This window comes from Uloborus diversus, chromosome 7 (assembly GCF_026930045.1).
Source record: "Uloborus diversus isolate 005 chromosome 7, Udiv.v.3.1, whole genome shotgun sequence".
NCBI lineage: Eukaryota > Metazoa > Arthropoda > Arachnida > Araneae > Uloboridae > Uloborus > Uloborus diversus.
In genome coordinates, this window is record NC_072737.1 from 43,871,323 (window position 1) to 43,890,730 (window position 19,408).

Sequence of the window (19,408 nt, forward strand, 5' to 3'; positions counted from 1 at the left end):
ATTTCAACAAACTTCGTGTTACCACTGCAACAGCCTTTTTTTTTCTAATGACCAGGGACCGATTACGATATCAGGGGCTCTAGGCCAAACGCCTTTTTGGAGTCCCTTTGAAATAAAACCTCAAAACTTTAGCCATTGACTAAAACAGTTTCAGTCATTTAAGGGTCCGTGGGCCACGGCCTAGTGCATCGATTCAATAATTAGGCCCTGCTTGGGATTACACTGCTCCCACTGAGATCACTGAAAAAAATCCATCTTATGTAACCACGACCTCCACCAGGGCCGGCTCTAGTAGTTCTGCCGCACTAGACGATATTGACAAGCCCCCCCCCCCCCCCCATTGAATGATAAAAATAATAATAACATAAAATAATGCATTAAAAAATAAAAATGATAGTAAAGTGCTTAACATTAAAGTAAGTTTCTAGTTGAACTCCAAACTAGGTTTTGCATATCCAAGCACTGGAACACACTTTAAATTATATTTTTTAACATTAAAGTAGTGCATTGAAGCAGATATTAATATTTTAAAATGACTTTTTTTTATGCAATTTGCCGCCTCCAAAATTAAATTGAATTTCCAGTTAAATTCCGAACTATGTTTTGCACATCCAAGCACTGGTACGATCTAAACTATTATTATTATTATTATTCTATTTTATTTTAATTATTATTATTTTTTTTTTTTTGCATTGAAGCAGTGAATCATATGGCGTTGAAACAGATATTCATACAAAAAATGTTTTAATTTCGAAATGTGCCGCCTCTAAAATCTGCCGCCTAGGTTGCCTACCACAGGAGCCAGACCGGGCCTGCTGTGCAACAAGTAAAAACATGATATTCTAACGAGACAACAAAAACAAACAATCATTTGTTTTCTCTTGAAATTGAGAATTTCCATCAAAACCCAAAGATTCACTCACTTTGCGCACGACCCCAATCCTATTTCTAGGTTATTGATGCGTCCGAAAGCGAAAGTAGCGAGAACCTGTTGGTTATGAAAGCTTCTCGTTATTTATGTGTGTCAGCCGAGCAGGATGGAATCAAGGCAGAAGGTAGCGAACGAAACTACAGTTGTTTTCGAAGAACTTGTCTACCTAATGATCTTAAGGACACCCCGTGAGAGCTGTATAATAACTTCTTCAACATTTCAAGGGCGAAAGATGGATTTCAGTTTCCGCTGTGCTGTGGTTAAGTTGAAAGGATTTTTTTTTTTTTTTTTTTGAAAATGCAGATGAAGTGGCAACAAAGCCCTTTCTTGTAATTTCAATCAGTCATCTAAATAGCTTGTTTCTTTAGTTTTTTAAGTTTAAACTCATATTTTAAATGTACATAAAGTCGTACCCAAATTAAACATGGGGTTCCCAGATAGGAAATCACTCTGACCACCCCGAAATTTCCTAATTCTGCAAATTTTGTTTGACGATTCGGCAAATTTATCATATTCAACAAAACTTGGAGTTTCATGCTGCTATATTACCATCATCATCATAAGTCGAAATTTGGAGTTCTATTCCGCTATATCATCATCATTCGACGAAATTTGGAGTTCCATTCGGCAAATTTTGGAGTTCCATTCGATAGATTGAGAATTTCAATCTTCTCAAAAATTTCAGTTCGGGGCACCACTGTCTACATCACTCACCGGCGCCACTAGTGGCACACGGGGGCGTATGCAAGGGGGTGAGGGATTTGAGAATATATACCCCTCTAAAATACAGATTTTGTTTCATTTTTGAGCACAGAAAAGGAACTAAACAAATCCTCCTCCCACATTTTTTTGTGAGTGCGCCCAAAGTGACTCATTTCGAAATTGTGAAAAAAAAGGGGGGGGGGATTGTTCTCTTTTTTTAAACAATATTGCACAAAAGTAGCTCACATAACTGGTGCCTATTAGTGTATAAACGATTTTTTTGGTTGTGGCATATTAATAAACTTTCAATATTAAGAAAACATTTCGTACTTTAAATGTACACTATTAATTTAGACACAAACCTGTAAACATTTAACATTATAATTTTTTTCCTGCATTTTAGTATACGAGGGAAAACCAGTTAACAGTATTGTTACTTAACATCTTTATTTATTTATTTAATTATTTATTTTTCAGAATTTTTTTTTTTCTTTTTGAGGAGCGCAACTATTGCAATTAGCGAAAGATGTGTAAAAGATATCAAGGCTTCCCTTATGTTTAAAAACGAATTCATAGTTGATGAACGGCTAGTATATATTAAAAGCGACACCATATCCCAGTTGTTATTTCTTTCATTGCGTTGGATGCTGCGTTTGGTGTTCATTTCTTCATTTATTTCCCAATTTCTAAAAATTAACTTGCATTTAAAATAGATTTGATCACACACGCAACTGATAAATGTCTGCAAATAAACATTTTTAGCACGAATTGAGAACATTATCTTTTATTTGAAAACGAATTGTTGCTACCTGCTCCAACTAACTGTTTAAAATTAATTGTTGCACCCTGCTCTAACTAATTGTTAGAAACTAAATGTTGCTCCAACAATGCCTAATTGTTTTATTTTGCGTGGCACTGCCTCTTCTGTTTAACAACCCGTGAAAAGTTCATTGCGTTTCAAGAAAATGCTTTCATTTTCAAACCTTTTTTTCTATTTGTTTCAGTTTTTTTTTTTTTTTTTTGACGTAGCGTTGGAGTTATGTAACGACAAATGACAGCTGATTAATGTAACAATGGATTACAAACTACTCAAGCGCCGTTTTCAGGTGTGCTCCTAAAAATTTGTCATTACATTTTTTTTTTTTTTTGTAATACAGTTGACATTGAAGGGTTTCAAAAATCATCTTCAGATTAATCAAACGTTATTAAAAACAAAAATTTATTTAAAAAAAAATCCTTTATAAAATCAATCCAACTAGGCGTGAAAATCTGTTTTGAAATATCCTTTCACGAATGAATGCATTTGAGATTGTGACAAGAATCAGATTCCGAAATAAAAGAAAATGGTTAGTCAGGCATTATCTAACAAAAGTTATGTAATTTTAAGAGAATGTTTTTTCTTTCGCTTTATTTGCAAGTGATTTGTTAAATTTCTTAATAAAACAAGGTCAACAATAACAGAATTACTATTTGCTTTAAAATGTCACAAGATTTAATGCATTTCTGACTTGGAAGATCTTAACGTAGATAGAATAGTTGAAATGAATGCAGCTGCAGCTAACATTATGTATTTTAACGTTATGTACGTTATAGTATATGTATTTTTTAAATGGAAAATTTATTGTACTAACAAAAGAAACAGATTTTCTTTTTGACTTACAAAAATGGCATTCAAATAGATATTAAATGTAACATAATGTTTAAAAATTTAGGAGAACTAAAATAGAAATCCCAAAGGCTCAAAGGAATCTTTCTTTTTCAGTTTAAGTTAGAAGGTTTTGACCCTTTTTCAAAAAATGCGGTTCTCTAAAATTCTTATGTTTTGATTTAATTGAAAGCATGTGAAGACAAGATAATTCCATTTTCTGAAGTTGCACACTTATAACAATTATTCAGAAATGTTGAAATTCAGCTTGTATGGTTAAAAACTGTTACCACTGTAGGGTGTCATTTTCTTTTAAAATTTGAAAACCCACTTAGACCAATGTGTCTTTATTTTATTTTTATTTCAACTGCATCAGTTTATTCACTTAGATGCATTTTTTACCCATCATTTTCATGAATATGTACACAATTTCACAACGATTGTTTAAATTAAAGGTTGAATCAGATAAACTTCCACGTATGGGGAAGAGTCTGAATTTGCTATATGCTGCGGAAAGAGAAAAAACTTCATGCTGTTTGATGAATATGATACGAGTATTATTGAGGATCATAAATCAAAACAATTTGTCGAAAGAGGAAAGATTAAGCATATCTTGGTTCCAGAAATCTCGTTTCGGGTCCTGTTACTGCATTGTTTATTTGTTTATTTATTCTTAAGTCTCAAAACTTGTTGCAGAAAGCTTATGTTTTCACAGATTTCAGACTAGATACACTGGACCAGTGGTCTCGGCGTTTTCGTCACACAGGTTTCAAACACATGACAATTATTTATCAAGGGGGTCAAAGGGTTTAACAAGAAAATAAAAAAGATGAAAATCAGGACTGCGGAGTAAGGGGAGAAATGACAGATTCCGCCTCCTGGGATTTTAAAAAGCCCCAGAACTGCAACTATTTTATACCAAAATCAGTTTGACAATTTCAGCTCCAAAGCCTTGGCGGAGCTGTGGACTCGGAAAGAAAATGACAGACTACGACTCTTAAAATTTTAAAGCTTTCCATTCCGACTCCATTGTCTCAAAAATCAGTCCGACTCCAACTCTTCTGCCCTGATAGAAAGTTATTGTAATTATTATTATTATTTTGGTTAATAATTCTCGGACTGCTAACTATTCTCACTTGACCGCAATTGACGTTCCTTTGATTTTTGGATCTAGACCTCCACAAGCACCACTGTTCACTGGCCTCTGCCGAGACCTTTTCCTGGGCGGTAGTGTCCACTGTCCATGCTCAGCACACACACATGCCACCGCCCAGGGGGAGGGATAAAGTCGCAAAAGTTTGTTGTGTGTTGTGTATGTTTTTTTTTTTTTTTCTTTTTTTCTTATGAGGATTGTGTCAGTCAAGAGGGTCATAAGAAGCAGTGAGAAGAAAAGGGACGCAAGTGGACATTTTCAAGTTTTGAGTGAAACGTATTTAAAAGTAACTTCTTAGAAAGGCTTTCACTGAAATTTTTTTCGAAATCATGCTGTACAACAGAATCTGCCAGGACTACTAGTACTATCTCTTGCCCTAAGACAGAGGTTCCCCTTCCATTTGTACTGGTTATCTCTAGATTTTTAATTTCGCCACTTACATCTCTTTGCTTCTCAATGTCTCATACATAAATAAAGTCGATTCCGAGAGTCAGGAGCCATTTGTCAAAACAAGAAACCCAACGAGAAGGGTCCTATCCAAACTTGTGATAGCGGAAACATAATTTGAATTTAAAGTGTCAAATTTCAAACTATTATTTTCTTAATTTTATTAATTAAATAATTTATTTTTAGATAATGAGGCTGAACAATTGATCCTTTTCAATACCTAACGGCGCAGTATGGCCTATCAAAGCTCTTGCGCCATAAAACTCAATAAAACCAACCAACTAAACTATAATTTCTTCCGAAAGTGAAAAAAGAAAAAAAAAGAGAGAGAGGTTTTTTTTCAAGTGCACTAGTGAAAAAATAAGTTTATATCGCGGCGTGGCAAATTTCTTGACAGAGATCCATTCACGAGTGCTCGGCGCGTCGCTTGCAGTCCGTGGGAGGTAGATTTAGTACCGCTGCAATAGACTATAAAAATGTTTATGACCTTTGAGTAATTAGGAAATCCACAGCATTTCCCTTTTTATGTTTAATTTATTTAATTATGTGTGAATCTTTCTTATGTGTTTCATGATCAGCTTACATCTTTTCAAAGCAATACACTGCCGTGTTCCAAGAGTTTTTCATTTCCTGCTGAAACAGATGAATAAATAAATTGATGATCGTTGGTAATTTATACACTGCAGCATACTCAGTCTTATTTCTTACGATATGGTTTTCTGTATAGGACTGTAGGACACCTTGTAGAGAAACTAACACTCCTGGAGAACATCTCAGGATGTCTACTCGCCTTCAAGCATTGGATTTAAAATAAAAGAAAAAAGAAAAAATTTGTTTTTGAATTTTGACATCTGGAATTCAAATTATGTTTTTCGCAATCTCGTGTGTGTATGTGCATGTAGGTGTGTATGTTTGTGTTTGCGTGCAGGTATGAGTGTGCGGTGGTATGTGTGTGTAGGGTGTAGGTGTGAGTGGGTAAGAATGTATGTATGTGTAGGTGTGTGTATGTGTGGGTAGGTGTGTATGTATGTGTGTGTAGATGTGTGTATGTATGTGTGTGTGTGTGTGTAGGATATGGAATGCAAACTGGAGACGGTTTTCGCTAGAGGAGCAGCATCGGGAGGGACCGGTCGACGGTGGTGCTGGCAGAGGGAGGCGGCGGGAAAATAAAATCATAGGAACATCAAAACAGTCAAATGAGAACAATAAGCAATCGTGATTGCTCAAAAAAAGAAAAATCCCAGGTAGTTTGATGAAAGTTTAATTAGAAAGCGATAATCAGTATACTTTCTCAATTGCCAAAGCAATAACCAGCAGGTATTTCAAGCATAGATATAGCATTAAATGGATACACAAACGAGAAACCGGTTTCATGGGCAACCCAGCCCTTCTATTGGACGGGCAAGCGCCCGAAAAAAGCATGCGCTCAAAAGCGGCTTGACTATTACAAACAACTTTTGCCGTAGCCTGTTCGGATGGAGGCATGATTTTGCCCGTTTCCTTCAAGTTTCACGCATTCAGTGGCGGCCAGTGGCTTTCGCTGCAGAGCTGAGCATCTAATTACAGTACATGTATGATTTTAACCTGACAAGCACGAGTTCGGGCACTCTTCTGTAACAACAACTTGATTTCATATCACTTTTATATATCGCTTTGTATTTTTCATAGAAAGCATTGAGCCAGTGCAGTATTTACTTTAAAGTTCACTCTTTCCACTAATTATTTTATAGATGGATTCAACTTTTCTCTCATTTAGAAATTACAGTCAATGTAAAGAAATTGTGAGTTACATACAAACTGATAATTTTCATAATTATCTAATTCTAACATGTTTACTAGTCATTATTTATAATACATACTAATGAATAGTGAATATTAATACTCGCAGTTTCTACTTTTTATTCCATGCATTAACCGTTTTGTTACTTTGACCGTAACCCATCACAATCTGGTGCACGAAATTGTAATTCATACATAACATTACTGAGCCATAAAGAGAACATGCAAAAGTAAAATGAAGGAAGGGGGGTGTCCAGTTGCTCTATAAAACCTTAAGAACCGAAAGGGCAGGGATAATTAATTTTTGCTTATAACTCTGTGCCAGGACTTCGTTAGATAAAACAAAGGGTGAAAATATTTTTGTTAATGTTGGCCACATTACGATAGTTAAAATATTGCAGCAACTTAAAATGATACATACAATGTAATAAAAAATATCATGAAAACTAATTTTCATCTATGCATGGCGATGATCTTTAAAAACAGTTAGTTCTAAAATATTTAAAGATCAGTACATGTTTTGGTAAAAGAATTCCAGCTTAGTGAATAGCTAAAAGTTGTTCTTAACCGCGATCTTTCCTCCTTAATCTTTTAAGGACCATATGCTTTGTGGTCGAGAGCGGATATTTTTTACACATCTACTATATCTCGTGTTTATCTTACTTCGTATGCATCTCATTTGAACTTTTCTAGAACGCCATTGAATTGGTGATCGAACAAGGTATCAAAAGATTCGAAATTTTACGAGGATCATGTTTCGTCAGATTTTATCTTTGTATGACTTTATAGAGCGGAGATATTAATTTAAAACGTCGAATCTAGGCCGCTTTTCTCCCTTCTCAGAGACTGGAACGTTGCGGCATACGCTAGCATGTTGCCAATAGTTATTTCCTCTGCTTCGAACGAAAGTGGATTGAATACGCGCTTGCTAATAATGTCTGGGTAAAGCGTAACTGGATTTCGTAAGGCGCGTTTTTTGATGCTATAATTTTTTTCATCTTATCGTTTTATATTTAAATATCGATTAATATGTATCGATATATTTATCGATTAATATATTTAATATATATAATATATTTGCCAATTTCGGGAGAACGGGTGTACAACAGCCCTTCGTAAGTGGGTGGGACGAGCCGCCTTTGGCGACGAGAACAAGGGTGTCAGAGAAGACGGCTAATTTAATCGCCTTGGAGATAAGTAAAACTATTAAATGGTGACGTAAATGTATGTCAAGTTCAGTGAAAATTGGTTCATTAGATTTTGTGCCAAGTAATGGGACTAATGCGTGTATATGGCTCATTAGAGCTGCAAAACGACAGCAATTTTCCGAAATTTAATTTATTAGTCAAGTCCAAAATATTTGGATAACTACCGACATTAAATACATTTAGACTTAGGTAAAAAGTAATCCTCAACAAAAGTGGAAGCATGATTGTAGATGTATTTCATCTTAGAGGACGCATATATTTAGAGTTCGACAAAGCAAGGGGGAAAAAATACCTTGTGGACTAGTTCTTTCCAAATCTATGATAGACTGAATTTTCCTACAAACTTTATGAAATAATTCATTTGGAGTCGAAAATGTTTCTCTCTCATGTAAGATTTCAATTTTTATTAGACCCTTTGTGTGTCCTACTGTTCTTAAAGTGGTAAGAATTATAGGCATGGAAATCTGACATCACAATTCTGTGATGTTTTCTTCAAATATTTTAAAATATTTAAAATTACCATAGTGTGAATTTCTTTCCTTCTTGCTCTTTTTCCTGTTTTTGTAACATTGTTGCCAGAGGCGCTCCGAGCATAAATTTTTGGGAGGGTGGAAATACTCAATTTGCCGAATGGAACTCGAAAATTTAACGAATGATGATAATTTTGCCGAATATCGCTCCAAATTTCGCCGGATGACGATAATTTGGCCGAATGCAACTCCAAACTTCACCGGAGGACGATAATTTTGCCGGATGGACCTTCAAATTTCGCCGAATGATGTTAATTTTGTCGAATAGAACTCTAAATTTTTCAGAATAATGATAATTTTTCGAATCGTCAGACAAAACTTGCCGAATGAGGAATTTTTTGGAAGGTCACAGTGACCTCCCATCGGGGTGCCCCTGATTGTTGCAAAAAAGAGAGAGCAAAGGAGAGAGGAGACGACAAAACACGGCATAATTTTCGTTTGAAAGGGAAACGAAACGCTTCAGTCGTAATTTGTTTACGTAATAATTTACTAGCTTTGTCATAACGCGTCATAAGCTCTACACATTGCATATTTATTACGTACCTGAGTCCTAAACTGAATTACGCCAGAAACGGTCCCATTGTTTATGGAACAAATTGCCTTGCGGATGTCACAACCTCCATTGGGGCGTGTCGATACCATGGGCAACGCAGCATTTGCAATATCCCAGCCGGCAAGACCGATCAAAAGATACGGAACGAGCTTCTCAAGTCCAGTGTTAGAGGCCATCTTGAAAATGATTAGCGACCTCACGATGATTCTCGCCTTTATAGCCGAGCTGAGGCTGGGGACGGGTTGATAAAATAATCACGTTCATTCATTTATTTATTTTTTGAAATTCACTTTCCGTCACGTATTTTTTTCTTTCAAAGCACGTGGTGGCTGGACTCTAAAGCTGGACTTGCTGATATGGTAGCAGTGTTTGTTCAGGATGGCGGAAGTGCCGCCAAAACTCAAATCAGGATTCTTTTTTCTCGTATTGATGAAATCATTATGAACGTCCTTTTGTTTCCAAAACAGGATTTTCAAGGGCGTTTTTTTTTTCTTCTTTTTCTTTTTTCCTTAGTGTTAGGATAAAAGTCACGGTAAAGTCATTAAGGTGGAAGAAAACGTTTTTAAGCGAAGAAGAAAAGTTCAGTCTCCGAATAATACTTTCAGAAACTTTCACCAACCCATATTATCATAACTAGTTTCAGAATCTGTTGAAGTGGACATGCATATCTTGTTGGGAATAAAGGAACAAATACAGATCGATAGGTTATGTAGTATAGGATAGTTCATATAAACAGTTTCACACTTTTTTTCAACATATTTGACCCCTCCCCCCCCCCCCCCCCCCCCCCCCCCCTTGGCTACAAAGTGTCCCAATTCACCTTTTTCTCCCTTTCTTTCCCTTTTTACATGCTACGCTTTATAACACAAACATAGATACGAAAATTTATTTCAATCTAAATGTGTGATGTAACACTTTGTTTTCCCTCCTTCTCTCTTGTCACAATTTCACGACCTCCACCCCCTTCTCCTTTCTAAACGTGACATCATTTTGTGAACGACCCTTATTCAAAATGGTGCTTCACCCTGTATTATGAACGAAACAAGTTGGTGGAATGTGCTACAAATGTTTCAAGATGCAAGAATAATAGTTGTTGTTCTTATCCTCATATATGTAATAGCCGATAATCGAGTAATGCTCTTGACCTCATCAACAATGAAACTCGCTACACGCCATGATAATTAGATAACATGTTTCGGTAATGTTTAAAATGCAGGGAAAGGCTTTATTGTAACAAGGCTGAACTGGATCCAGTTACTAAACTGTTTTACTGGTGAGACTGTCATTTCAGGGCACTTAAGAAGCGAAAAAGTGGTCAACAATGAACGTTATCTACTGAAGCTTAGGGCTAATCCACTGGAGTTAGGGTTTAAAATATCAACTATCAAAATGTCACCAAACAGGCAAGTTCTTCGTTCAAATGTGGAATCAATTTTCATCTTGACGGGCGATTTTCTAGTTGTTATATAATTTCAAAATATCAATTTAAATCATATCTGGATTTTTAATTTACAACTTTTCTTAGAGTTTTTACAAGAGATTTGTCTTCTTTTAAACATTTAGATTATAACATTTGAAGACTTAGAGCAAAATGTTTGCTAATTGAGTCTTCAAACTACCTATAAACCTTTTATATTTGTCACCGAAATATGATTAGCTTTTTACACTATATCTAATTTTGGTGCTGCCGTATTATCACAAATAGGGCAAAGATTATCTCCTAAAGGATCGAACTCGGATGACTACCGCCAAATGTAGAAATTTAAAATTTTTATATTTCCATATTGTTAGTATAATAACAAGGTTTAGAGTGTCAAATTTTGTTGTGATGATTCGGTACTGTTACTATCGGTCATTTTCCTACAGTTGTTGTTTAAATTGAAATTTTAAATTTTAGGATACTTTTTTACAATCACATGTATGATTGTAAAAAAGTATCATATATGAGATCTTTGGTCTTTAGCGAAAGATTTTTTTTTTTTTTTTGAAGCAACCTAATGGGTGGTTTGAACCCACACATAAAAGCTGTCCAGGAGGGACTTTCACTCACTTTTTTTTTTTCGAAACTTTTTGGAAAACGTCAACTTTTAAGGAACCTTAACATCCATGTTCTAATATTTTTCACGACAGTTTGTTTCGTGATTTAAAATGAATGATAAGGGAGCGAAATATTATCATTTTTTAATCATATATTTAATAAAGCGAACATAAAATATTTCATTACGTTAAATGATTTGATATAACCATGAATATAAATATACGATAATTTTTCCACCGTAATTATTCCCACTGAATTTTGGTGAATTTGCGTCTTTACAACTTTTGAAATGTAAAAAATTGCTATCGAAGACCTTTTTCTCTTGAAATTAGTTACCAACAAACTAAAATGCTTACTTTACTTTGGGACCGACTAGAATGACATGACAAATTTGACGTTTACGGTCCAAGATTGCCATATCAAAGATATTCACATGTTTTGAAGTCACTAAGAACCTCTTCATCTGTGCTGCAAGAGTTTAGAGTTTTCCGAGGAAAATAGATTTTTTTCCCTTTATGTCTTCCTCTCCTTCTTGCACTGGAAACTCTTTTCCCTGTATCTCCAAACCACCATCATTATACAGTTTTCATTGCAGATGGGGGGCGGGGCAGTAATAATAAAAAAATATGGGGGGAGGGGAATGTTCGTTTGGTCAAGGTATTTCCCAACAATATTGAGCAAATTGTGGGGAATGGGAGTTCTCATGGCTTGATCACAGGCAGGGTATTTTTACTGGAAGAACTTTTTATAGTTTGTCGTTTCATTTCTGCCTGATAATTTCACCACAGGTGGCAATCAACTGTCATGCCCATACTAATTGACGAATGCTTTTTTTTCCCTCCACAGAAAAATTATTTTTACGTACTTTTATTTATTATTACTGTTTCTTACAGTACACTCAGTAATATTTTCCAGTATCGCATGTTCGGAGAATAATAACTGAGAAATGCTATTTTAATATCTATGAGTTAGCTCCCAGTTTTAAGAGACAACAAATTATTTTCAATGCTTAATAACAAAAAAAAATTCAAGAGCAATATTAAAAAATAATTTAGTAATGATTAACAAATTCCATCAAAAACAAAAATGTTTAGAGCAATCCTTACCTTTTGTTGAAGAAAAATAATCCCTTGCACATCTCCATTGATTATACACGTCGCATTTCTTGCTCTGTTTCGTCCACTTCGCATTCTTCCCGGCATTTGACATTTTACGCAGCAGACGAAAATAAAAACAAAGCAGACGATTGAAATAACACGGAAAGCCATTTTCCCTCGAGTTTGAAGGAGCGTTGAAAGATATGACAACAAACTCCTACTCCGAGTAATGCTTACCTTTTATCTTCATCAACAGCCAATGATAAGCAAGAGTGACGTCACAACTGCGTTCCCGGGAAATGAGAAGGAAATTTTTCCTTTTAGAATAAAATGGGTTGCTTGGCTGTTAAACAGCCATTTCCGAACCGCTATTGTCTCAGTTATTGATAAACATTTGAAATCAAAACACTGAGTACTTTGTGCTAATTGAAAGCTAGAATATCATTCCTCTAATACACGAAACCAGGGATGGTGTGAAGGATGAGCCCGCGGCACGCATGGGAGGTCATGGGAGGTCACTGAGACCTTCCAAAAATGTCCTTGTTCGGCAAATTTGTCATCATTCGGAAAATTTTGTCTGCCGATTCGACAAAATTATCATCATTCGGCAAAATTTCGAGTTCCATGCGGCAAAATTATCATCATTCGGTAAAGTTGTCATCATTCGGCAAATTTTGTCGGATAATTCCACAAAATTATCATCATTCAACGAACTTTGGAGTTCCATTCTGTTGATGGAGAGTTTCTTCCCTCCCCAAAAATTTAACTTCGGGACACTCCTGCCTGCGTGCTACAACGTGGCGCGTTTTAAAGTAGTGGCAGGCGAAGATTTACTGAAAATGTTTAAAAATTCGGGGAGGGGGGGGGGGAAGGAGAAGAAAAATTTATAAACTCTTTTTTTTTTCTGAGACCAAAATGCGTTACGAGCACAAATTCTATTGCTTCGAACTAATTCACTTCCCTGTTTCCCCTCCTCAAACGATCATAAAAGGCTCAATCACTTTGATTTTACCTGTTGATATTTTGCCTAACTGCGAGCAAGCAATATTCTTAATTGTTTATGGTCCACATTCTGAGGTTTTTACAGCATCAAAAAATTATTTATTGTCCCGATCGATTTAATTTTCGGCACTAAATACGCACTTATTATTATTATTATTTCTTTTCATTATTTCTTTTTCTGCAGACAGACGGTAGATTAGGCAATTTTATTTGGAAGTTTAATGGAGACTTTTAATGTTAATCTTATTATTATTGGGATTTCAACAAAAATCTGGAATACCGCCAAGAAAGTAGATCCCGTTAATTGTTATGTAAGCCGTAACATCGTCGCCTCAGAGCAACAGTAGGATATCTTACTGTTATTCCTGGGATTAGATGTCTTACTGTTGCTCTGAGACGACGATATGTAAATTTGAAATGACCAGAAAAAGAGCATGGCGGTTCAGTTATAGCGGAAAAATTGAAAGTGGTCCTATCTTGTTTTTCCCCCATATATAGTAGCACTCTCCCCAAATAGGTTGGCCACTCCAACCCTAAACGATAAAAAAAAAAAAAAAAAAATTGTAATAACCGTGCTGAAAAATTGGCTGTTGATAGTATTTAAAAATTGCTATTCTTTTAAAACTTGAATTTCATCTTACAACTGAAAAACTTTCTCAAATCACCGGAAGGAACTCAAAATTTTGCCGAGTGATAAAATGCGAGTATTAGTCCCTATTATTTAACAATTTCATTTTTCTGAAGGTAAATATTTAAATTGAAAAGAGTTTTTTTTTTTTTTTTTTTGATGATAAAAGAGTCAAAGAACCTTGATAAGAACCTTGCATAAACGACAGACATTAATAATTATTTAAAAAAAAAAAAAATTCAAGAAGGAAAGAAAAGCTTCAACAGAATTTAAATATACTAAGAATAAAAATTAACATTTTTTAAAGAAATCTCAAGCAAAGCAGAAGTAAATAATTATCTTTATATTAAAAAATAGCTGATTTCTGACAGTTATTTTCAGTTTATTTTGTAGTTAAATGGTTTATTTTGTAAGTATATGTATTTTATATCTTTTTTTCAAGTTATGTTACATTAATTTTATTATTATTTATTTCTCATCCGCAATTATTTGTCATTTTGTTAGTTTCTTCACCCTCTCTTTTAAATTTTCGCTAATTATCGCTATTAAGTTGCTCAAGTTATTCCACTATTTTTAAATACACCTAAAAATAAATTGCACCATGTACCCTTGTGTTATAGCGACCTCTCATTACACCGACTGAATTTGTTTGGACAAAAAGTGTCACTATAACATACTTCGACTGTATTTATTCTTTTTAAAATAAATAATTACTTAACATTCCTTCCCAAACTTTTATTGCCAAGTGCCAACCAAAGTATTTTAAAAAACGGAATGCATGTCATTGAGCTATTAATTTCTTGATTGGCGATCGGTTTTTGAAAACTTCAAATTTAAGCACACGGCATACTCAAATAACAACAATTAAAATTGTTGTAATTGCAGTTGGCGTCTGATTGCAACACAACTTTCGGCCAGACAAGGAAACATGGTTTATACAACAATCGTAAATGTTTGATAGACACAACATTCTCTCCCAGAAAATCAGTTTTGAAATGTATTCCTCATTTGTGTGAGTGAACCGATTTGAACTAGGATTATATTTAACTATCTACTCTGTAACCCGGTAGTATTCATTAAATATTCAAACGCGAAAGGTTCTTTATCTGTTGGGGAAAAACAGTCTTGAAATGGGGATATTATATAATTGGAAAATGGAAAATAAGCATAACTGCTTAGTGCTTAGAGAAAAAAAGGCAAAGCTTGTTAGTTATGTTACTACTTCATGTTTACTTAAAGCAGTGGTTCCCAACCTTTTTCACGTCGCGACCCCCTTTTCACCAACTAAAGAACCGCGGGTTCTTTAGTCAATTGTCATAGATTTCAAATGTTTATCAATAACTGAGAGTGTCCCCCGTATATATATATATATTATATATATATATATATATATATATATATATATATATATATTCATGAATAAGCAATCTAAATAAAATTGAAAATGCAATAAGCAAGAACGTAACAAGAAGTTCTGTCCAGAACTAAACGAGCCTACTTTCCCATATACCCATACTACTTTCTACTACCTGATCAATATTCTCAAAAATAGCTAAAATCGCAAATTGTTTCAAACATATTTTTTTAATATCATAAGCTGATTTCTAGGAATAAAATATTCCTCACTCATCTTTAAAAAAAAAAAAAAAAAAAAAAAAAAAAAAGCACCTTTCAAACAAAGCAGCTAATACACTTTTTTCCATTAAAAAAATTCTTTAACAGTTTTAAAAACGAAAAAATAATAATTAAAATTAATAAGCTTAGAGCCATTCCATTTCAGATCAGGCAGGGTCTGTCACATGACCATCACCGATTTTTTTGAAAAAATTACAGTAGTTACAACTAAGGGACATATGAAATATCCCAAAAGGATTTTGCAAGAAAAATTTTTTTTCTTCAGTTACAGCCTATTAAAATTCTGCACAAAATCCGCCATTTTGGAAAAAACCGGCAAAACACTCCATTTGATATTGACACTATTTCAAAAGTATTTAACCTATTCGAATAATTCTTTTTTCTAAAAATAAATAAGGACCCATATATCCTCTAGACATCATTTTTGAAAGTTTAGTTAGATTTTTTGATAAAGAAAAAAATTCATTTTTGCCGCGAAAAAACTGCATTTTTACCGAATTCATGATTTTTTTTCTCCATGAAAAAAAAGTTTTTTTTACTAAACGGAGATGGCAGTCTGATGCCCTTATATGATAGTTTCATAATATATTTTATTAGAATCCTTGGATGCATACAGCCTCGGAAATAAAATTTAAAATTTTGAAAATTTTCAAAAATTAGCGATTTTTAAAGTGATTTTACTCAAAAAACCCATTTTTTAAAAATCTAAAAATTGGCTCATTTGAACCCCATATAATGCTTAACAAGTGGATAGACACCGCATCCAGTATTTTTTCCCATAAAATGTTTTATGATTTTTTGAAAGTGACCTTATCGCCCATGGCATGCATGTAAAATAAAAATTTCCAATAATTTCAGTCACTGAAAATCTGATCATGTTAATGGATTGATGCCTAATAGCTACAATGATGGTGCACTTTATCAGCAACAAATAAAATTTTACTGACTTTTAATAATATAGCAATATCAAGCCGCTTTTGATGACCCAGTCAATTCGTCTTTTTGTAAGACTCTGTGTGTAGCCTTTAGATAGAAGAGCCTTTGGTGAATATATTAATGACTAATTCAGTGGCTCCCAAAAGCGTTCGTACACCTTGAAATTTTGTAGTAAAACCAAAATAACGCAAAACTGAATTCGAATATGAAGTCCAATTTTTTTTCACATCATTCCTATGCCATTCTGAATAAAAGCCAGCAGTTTTTTTTCAAAATATCTGATGACCCAGTCAATTCGCCTTTTTTTATTTCGTTATATAAATATATTTTTCTGCTGATCAGCGCCTAATTGTTATGGGAGCTGAGCTCCCATACTTCCTTATTTGTTTTACTCGAATTTTTGTATTTTTGACCGAATTCAGGCCACTTAAGCATTAAAACAAGTTCTGAAGACTATAGGGATCCTGCACTTCTTTTGTTAGAAATTGGATCCCTGGCTGTAATAGTCACCTTTAGTGAGATCTGTTTGGTTACCTCAACTTACAACCATGTTCAATTGATTACTTCTCTCATAAAACAGGTGGGCTTTTTAAATTCTTAAACTACAAGTGAGTTTTACGGTTTGAATTTAGTATAAATATTCTTACGTATAAAAGTAATCATAAGAGGTACGATCCAAAAATTATGTGACAACATTCGCCAATGACAACCAAAGCACGAAATTAAAATTAATCGTTTTAAATGCATTGTATTGTTCTTCCCTTTGATGATTTCCCCTGTCGTGTAATTGAGTTGAAGAGAATGACTATTGAAAGAGAAAAAATATGATTTGTTGCTGCATATGAAAGTAACGGTGAATGCATAGCTTTGGAGACGAAATCAACTAATATTTATTAAAAAAAAAGGAAAGATTTTAACTGTTACTGATAAAGTACATCATTATCATAGCTAGTCATTAATATAATCACCAAAGGCTCTTCTACCTATAAACTACGCACAGAGTCTTACAAAAAGACGAATTGACTGGATCATCCAAAGCAGTTTGTTACTGATATATTATTAAAAGTCAGTAAGATTTTAGTTATTCCTGATAAAGTGCACCGTTTTTGTAGCTATTAGGTATTAATATAATCAGATTTTCAGTGACTGAAATTATTAGACATTTTTATTTTACATGCATGCCATGGACGATAAGGTCACTTTCAAAAAATCATAAAACATTTTATAGGAAAAAATACCGGATGCGGTGTCTATCCACTAGTTAAGCATTATATGGGGTACAAATGAGCCAATTTTTAGATTTTTAAAAAATGGGTTTTTTGAGTAAAATCACTTCGAAAATCGCTAATTTTTGAAAATTTTCAAAATTTCAAATTTTATTCACGAAGCTGTATGCACTCAATGATTCTAATAAAATATGTTATGAAACTATCATATAAGGGCTTTAGAATGCCATCTCCGTTTAGTAAAAAAAACTTTTTTTTCATGGAGAAAAAAAATCATAAAATTGGTAAAAATGCAGTTTTTTGGCGGCAAAAATGAATTTTTTTCTTTATCAAAAAACCTAACTAAACTTTCAAAAACGATGTCTAGAGGATATATGTGTCCTTATTTATTTTTAGAAAAAAGAATTATTCGAATAGGTTAAATACTTTTGAAATAGTGTCCATTTCAAATGGAGTGTTTTGCCGGTTTTTTCCAAAATGGCGGATTTTGTGCAGAATTTTAATAGGCTGTAACTGAAGAAAAAAAAATTTTCTTACAAAATCCTTTTGGGATAGTTCATATGTACTTTAGTTGTAACTACTGTATTTTTTTCAAAAAAATCGGTGATGGTCATATGACACTTTTCATACCTGCCTGCCTGATTTGAAATGGAATGACTCCTTATTGAAATAAATACATCATATTAAAAAATCGTTTCTTTTTCCCCTGTTGCCAAAAATAATTTTTTTAATCAATTAATGCAATTACCAAAATAAATAAAAACAATAAAATGTCAACTTAAAAAAATAATTTTCATTGTCAAAAAAAAAAATCGTCTGCGTATATCTTTATGTAGAAACATGAATGACTTCGAGTTTATTCGCCGAAAACTGAATGCCTAAATTAAAACTTTAGCGTGAAAATAAAAACAAGTCACATCAACAATAATTAGTTCACAGTTAAAACCATAGCTGAGGAGTCAATCTCATTTTGGGATAAAGGAGTCGGAGTCGAATATCCAAAAATCGGAGTCAGTCATCTGTCCTCCGTGTATAAATTTTTGCCAAAGCTACGAAGTCAGAGTCGAAGTCGGGGAGTCGGAGTCCGATTAATTATCGGGCACAGGAGTCGAGTCGGAGTCAGGTGCCCCTAAATTCTCGGAGTCGGAGTCTGGAGTTTGGCGTCAAGAGCTATTTCCAACAAAATTTGTTTGAAGTAAATCCGCCTTCAAGTACGGAATCTACATTGACTTACAGTTTCCCCGTAGGCGCTAATGTTAAGGGATTTGAACTGTTCAAAATTGAACGGAAAATTGTTCAAATCAAAAAGATATTTTATATACAAGTTTTTCATCAAAAGCTTTTTCCTACAAAGTTTGTTTGAAGCAAATTCGCCTCACAGTTCGGAATTGCCTTGAATTTCCCCGTAGGCGCTAATGTTAAATTTTTTTGAACTGTTCAAAGTTGAACAAAAAATAGTTCAAATCAAAAAGTGAAATATGGGAATGAGGTGTACTCGCCGAGATCTTTCGAACAAAAAAAAGTTTGTTCGAATCGGACTATTCATTCAAAAGTTATTAGGGGGGGACAGACAGACAGACCGACAGACAGACCGACAGACAGACAGGCCGACAGACAGACAGACCGACAGACATTTTTCCCCATCTCAATACCCTACTTTCCAATTTTTAATTTTTCAATATTTATTTAATTATTTTACTTATTTTTGATTTTTTTTTTGTTTTTCGCGATATTTTTAAGATGCATTAAGCCTTCTTTCATGCTTTTTTCTTCTTTTTCTGACTTTTCTGGGAAAGTAGGCTAAAAGTGAAAAAAGGTGAACCAAGGACCGACACTTTTTCAAGGGGAGGACCGGTCCCTAAGTTCACAACTTAAGTATTTATTCTTTCGTCTTTGTC

The 19,408-nt window shown here is 34.0% G+C and overlaps 1 protein-coding gene across 2 annotated transcripts in view; it reads right to left on the bottom strand.

The window, feature by feature from the left end:
• Positions 1 to 12,303, bottom strand: part of LOC129225704 (superoxide dismutase [Cu-Zn]-like) — a 28,021-nt gene extending 15,718 nt beyond the window's left edge. Inside the window, exon 1 of one of the 2 annotated variants that reach the window (XM_054860182.1) lies at positions 12,093 to 12,303. In XM_054860182.1, coding sequence (XP_054716157.1) covers positions 12,093 to 12,254 — 162 coding nt within the window. In that variant the 5' untranslated portion in view covers positions 12,255 to 12,303. Of the gene's footprint in view, positions 1 to 8,938; positions 9,166 to 12,092 lie in introns of those variants that run through there. The other variant, XM_054860181.1, reaches the window with a different exon arrangement.
• Between the last annotated feature and the right edge of the window lie 7,105 nt (positions 12,304 to 19,408).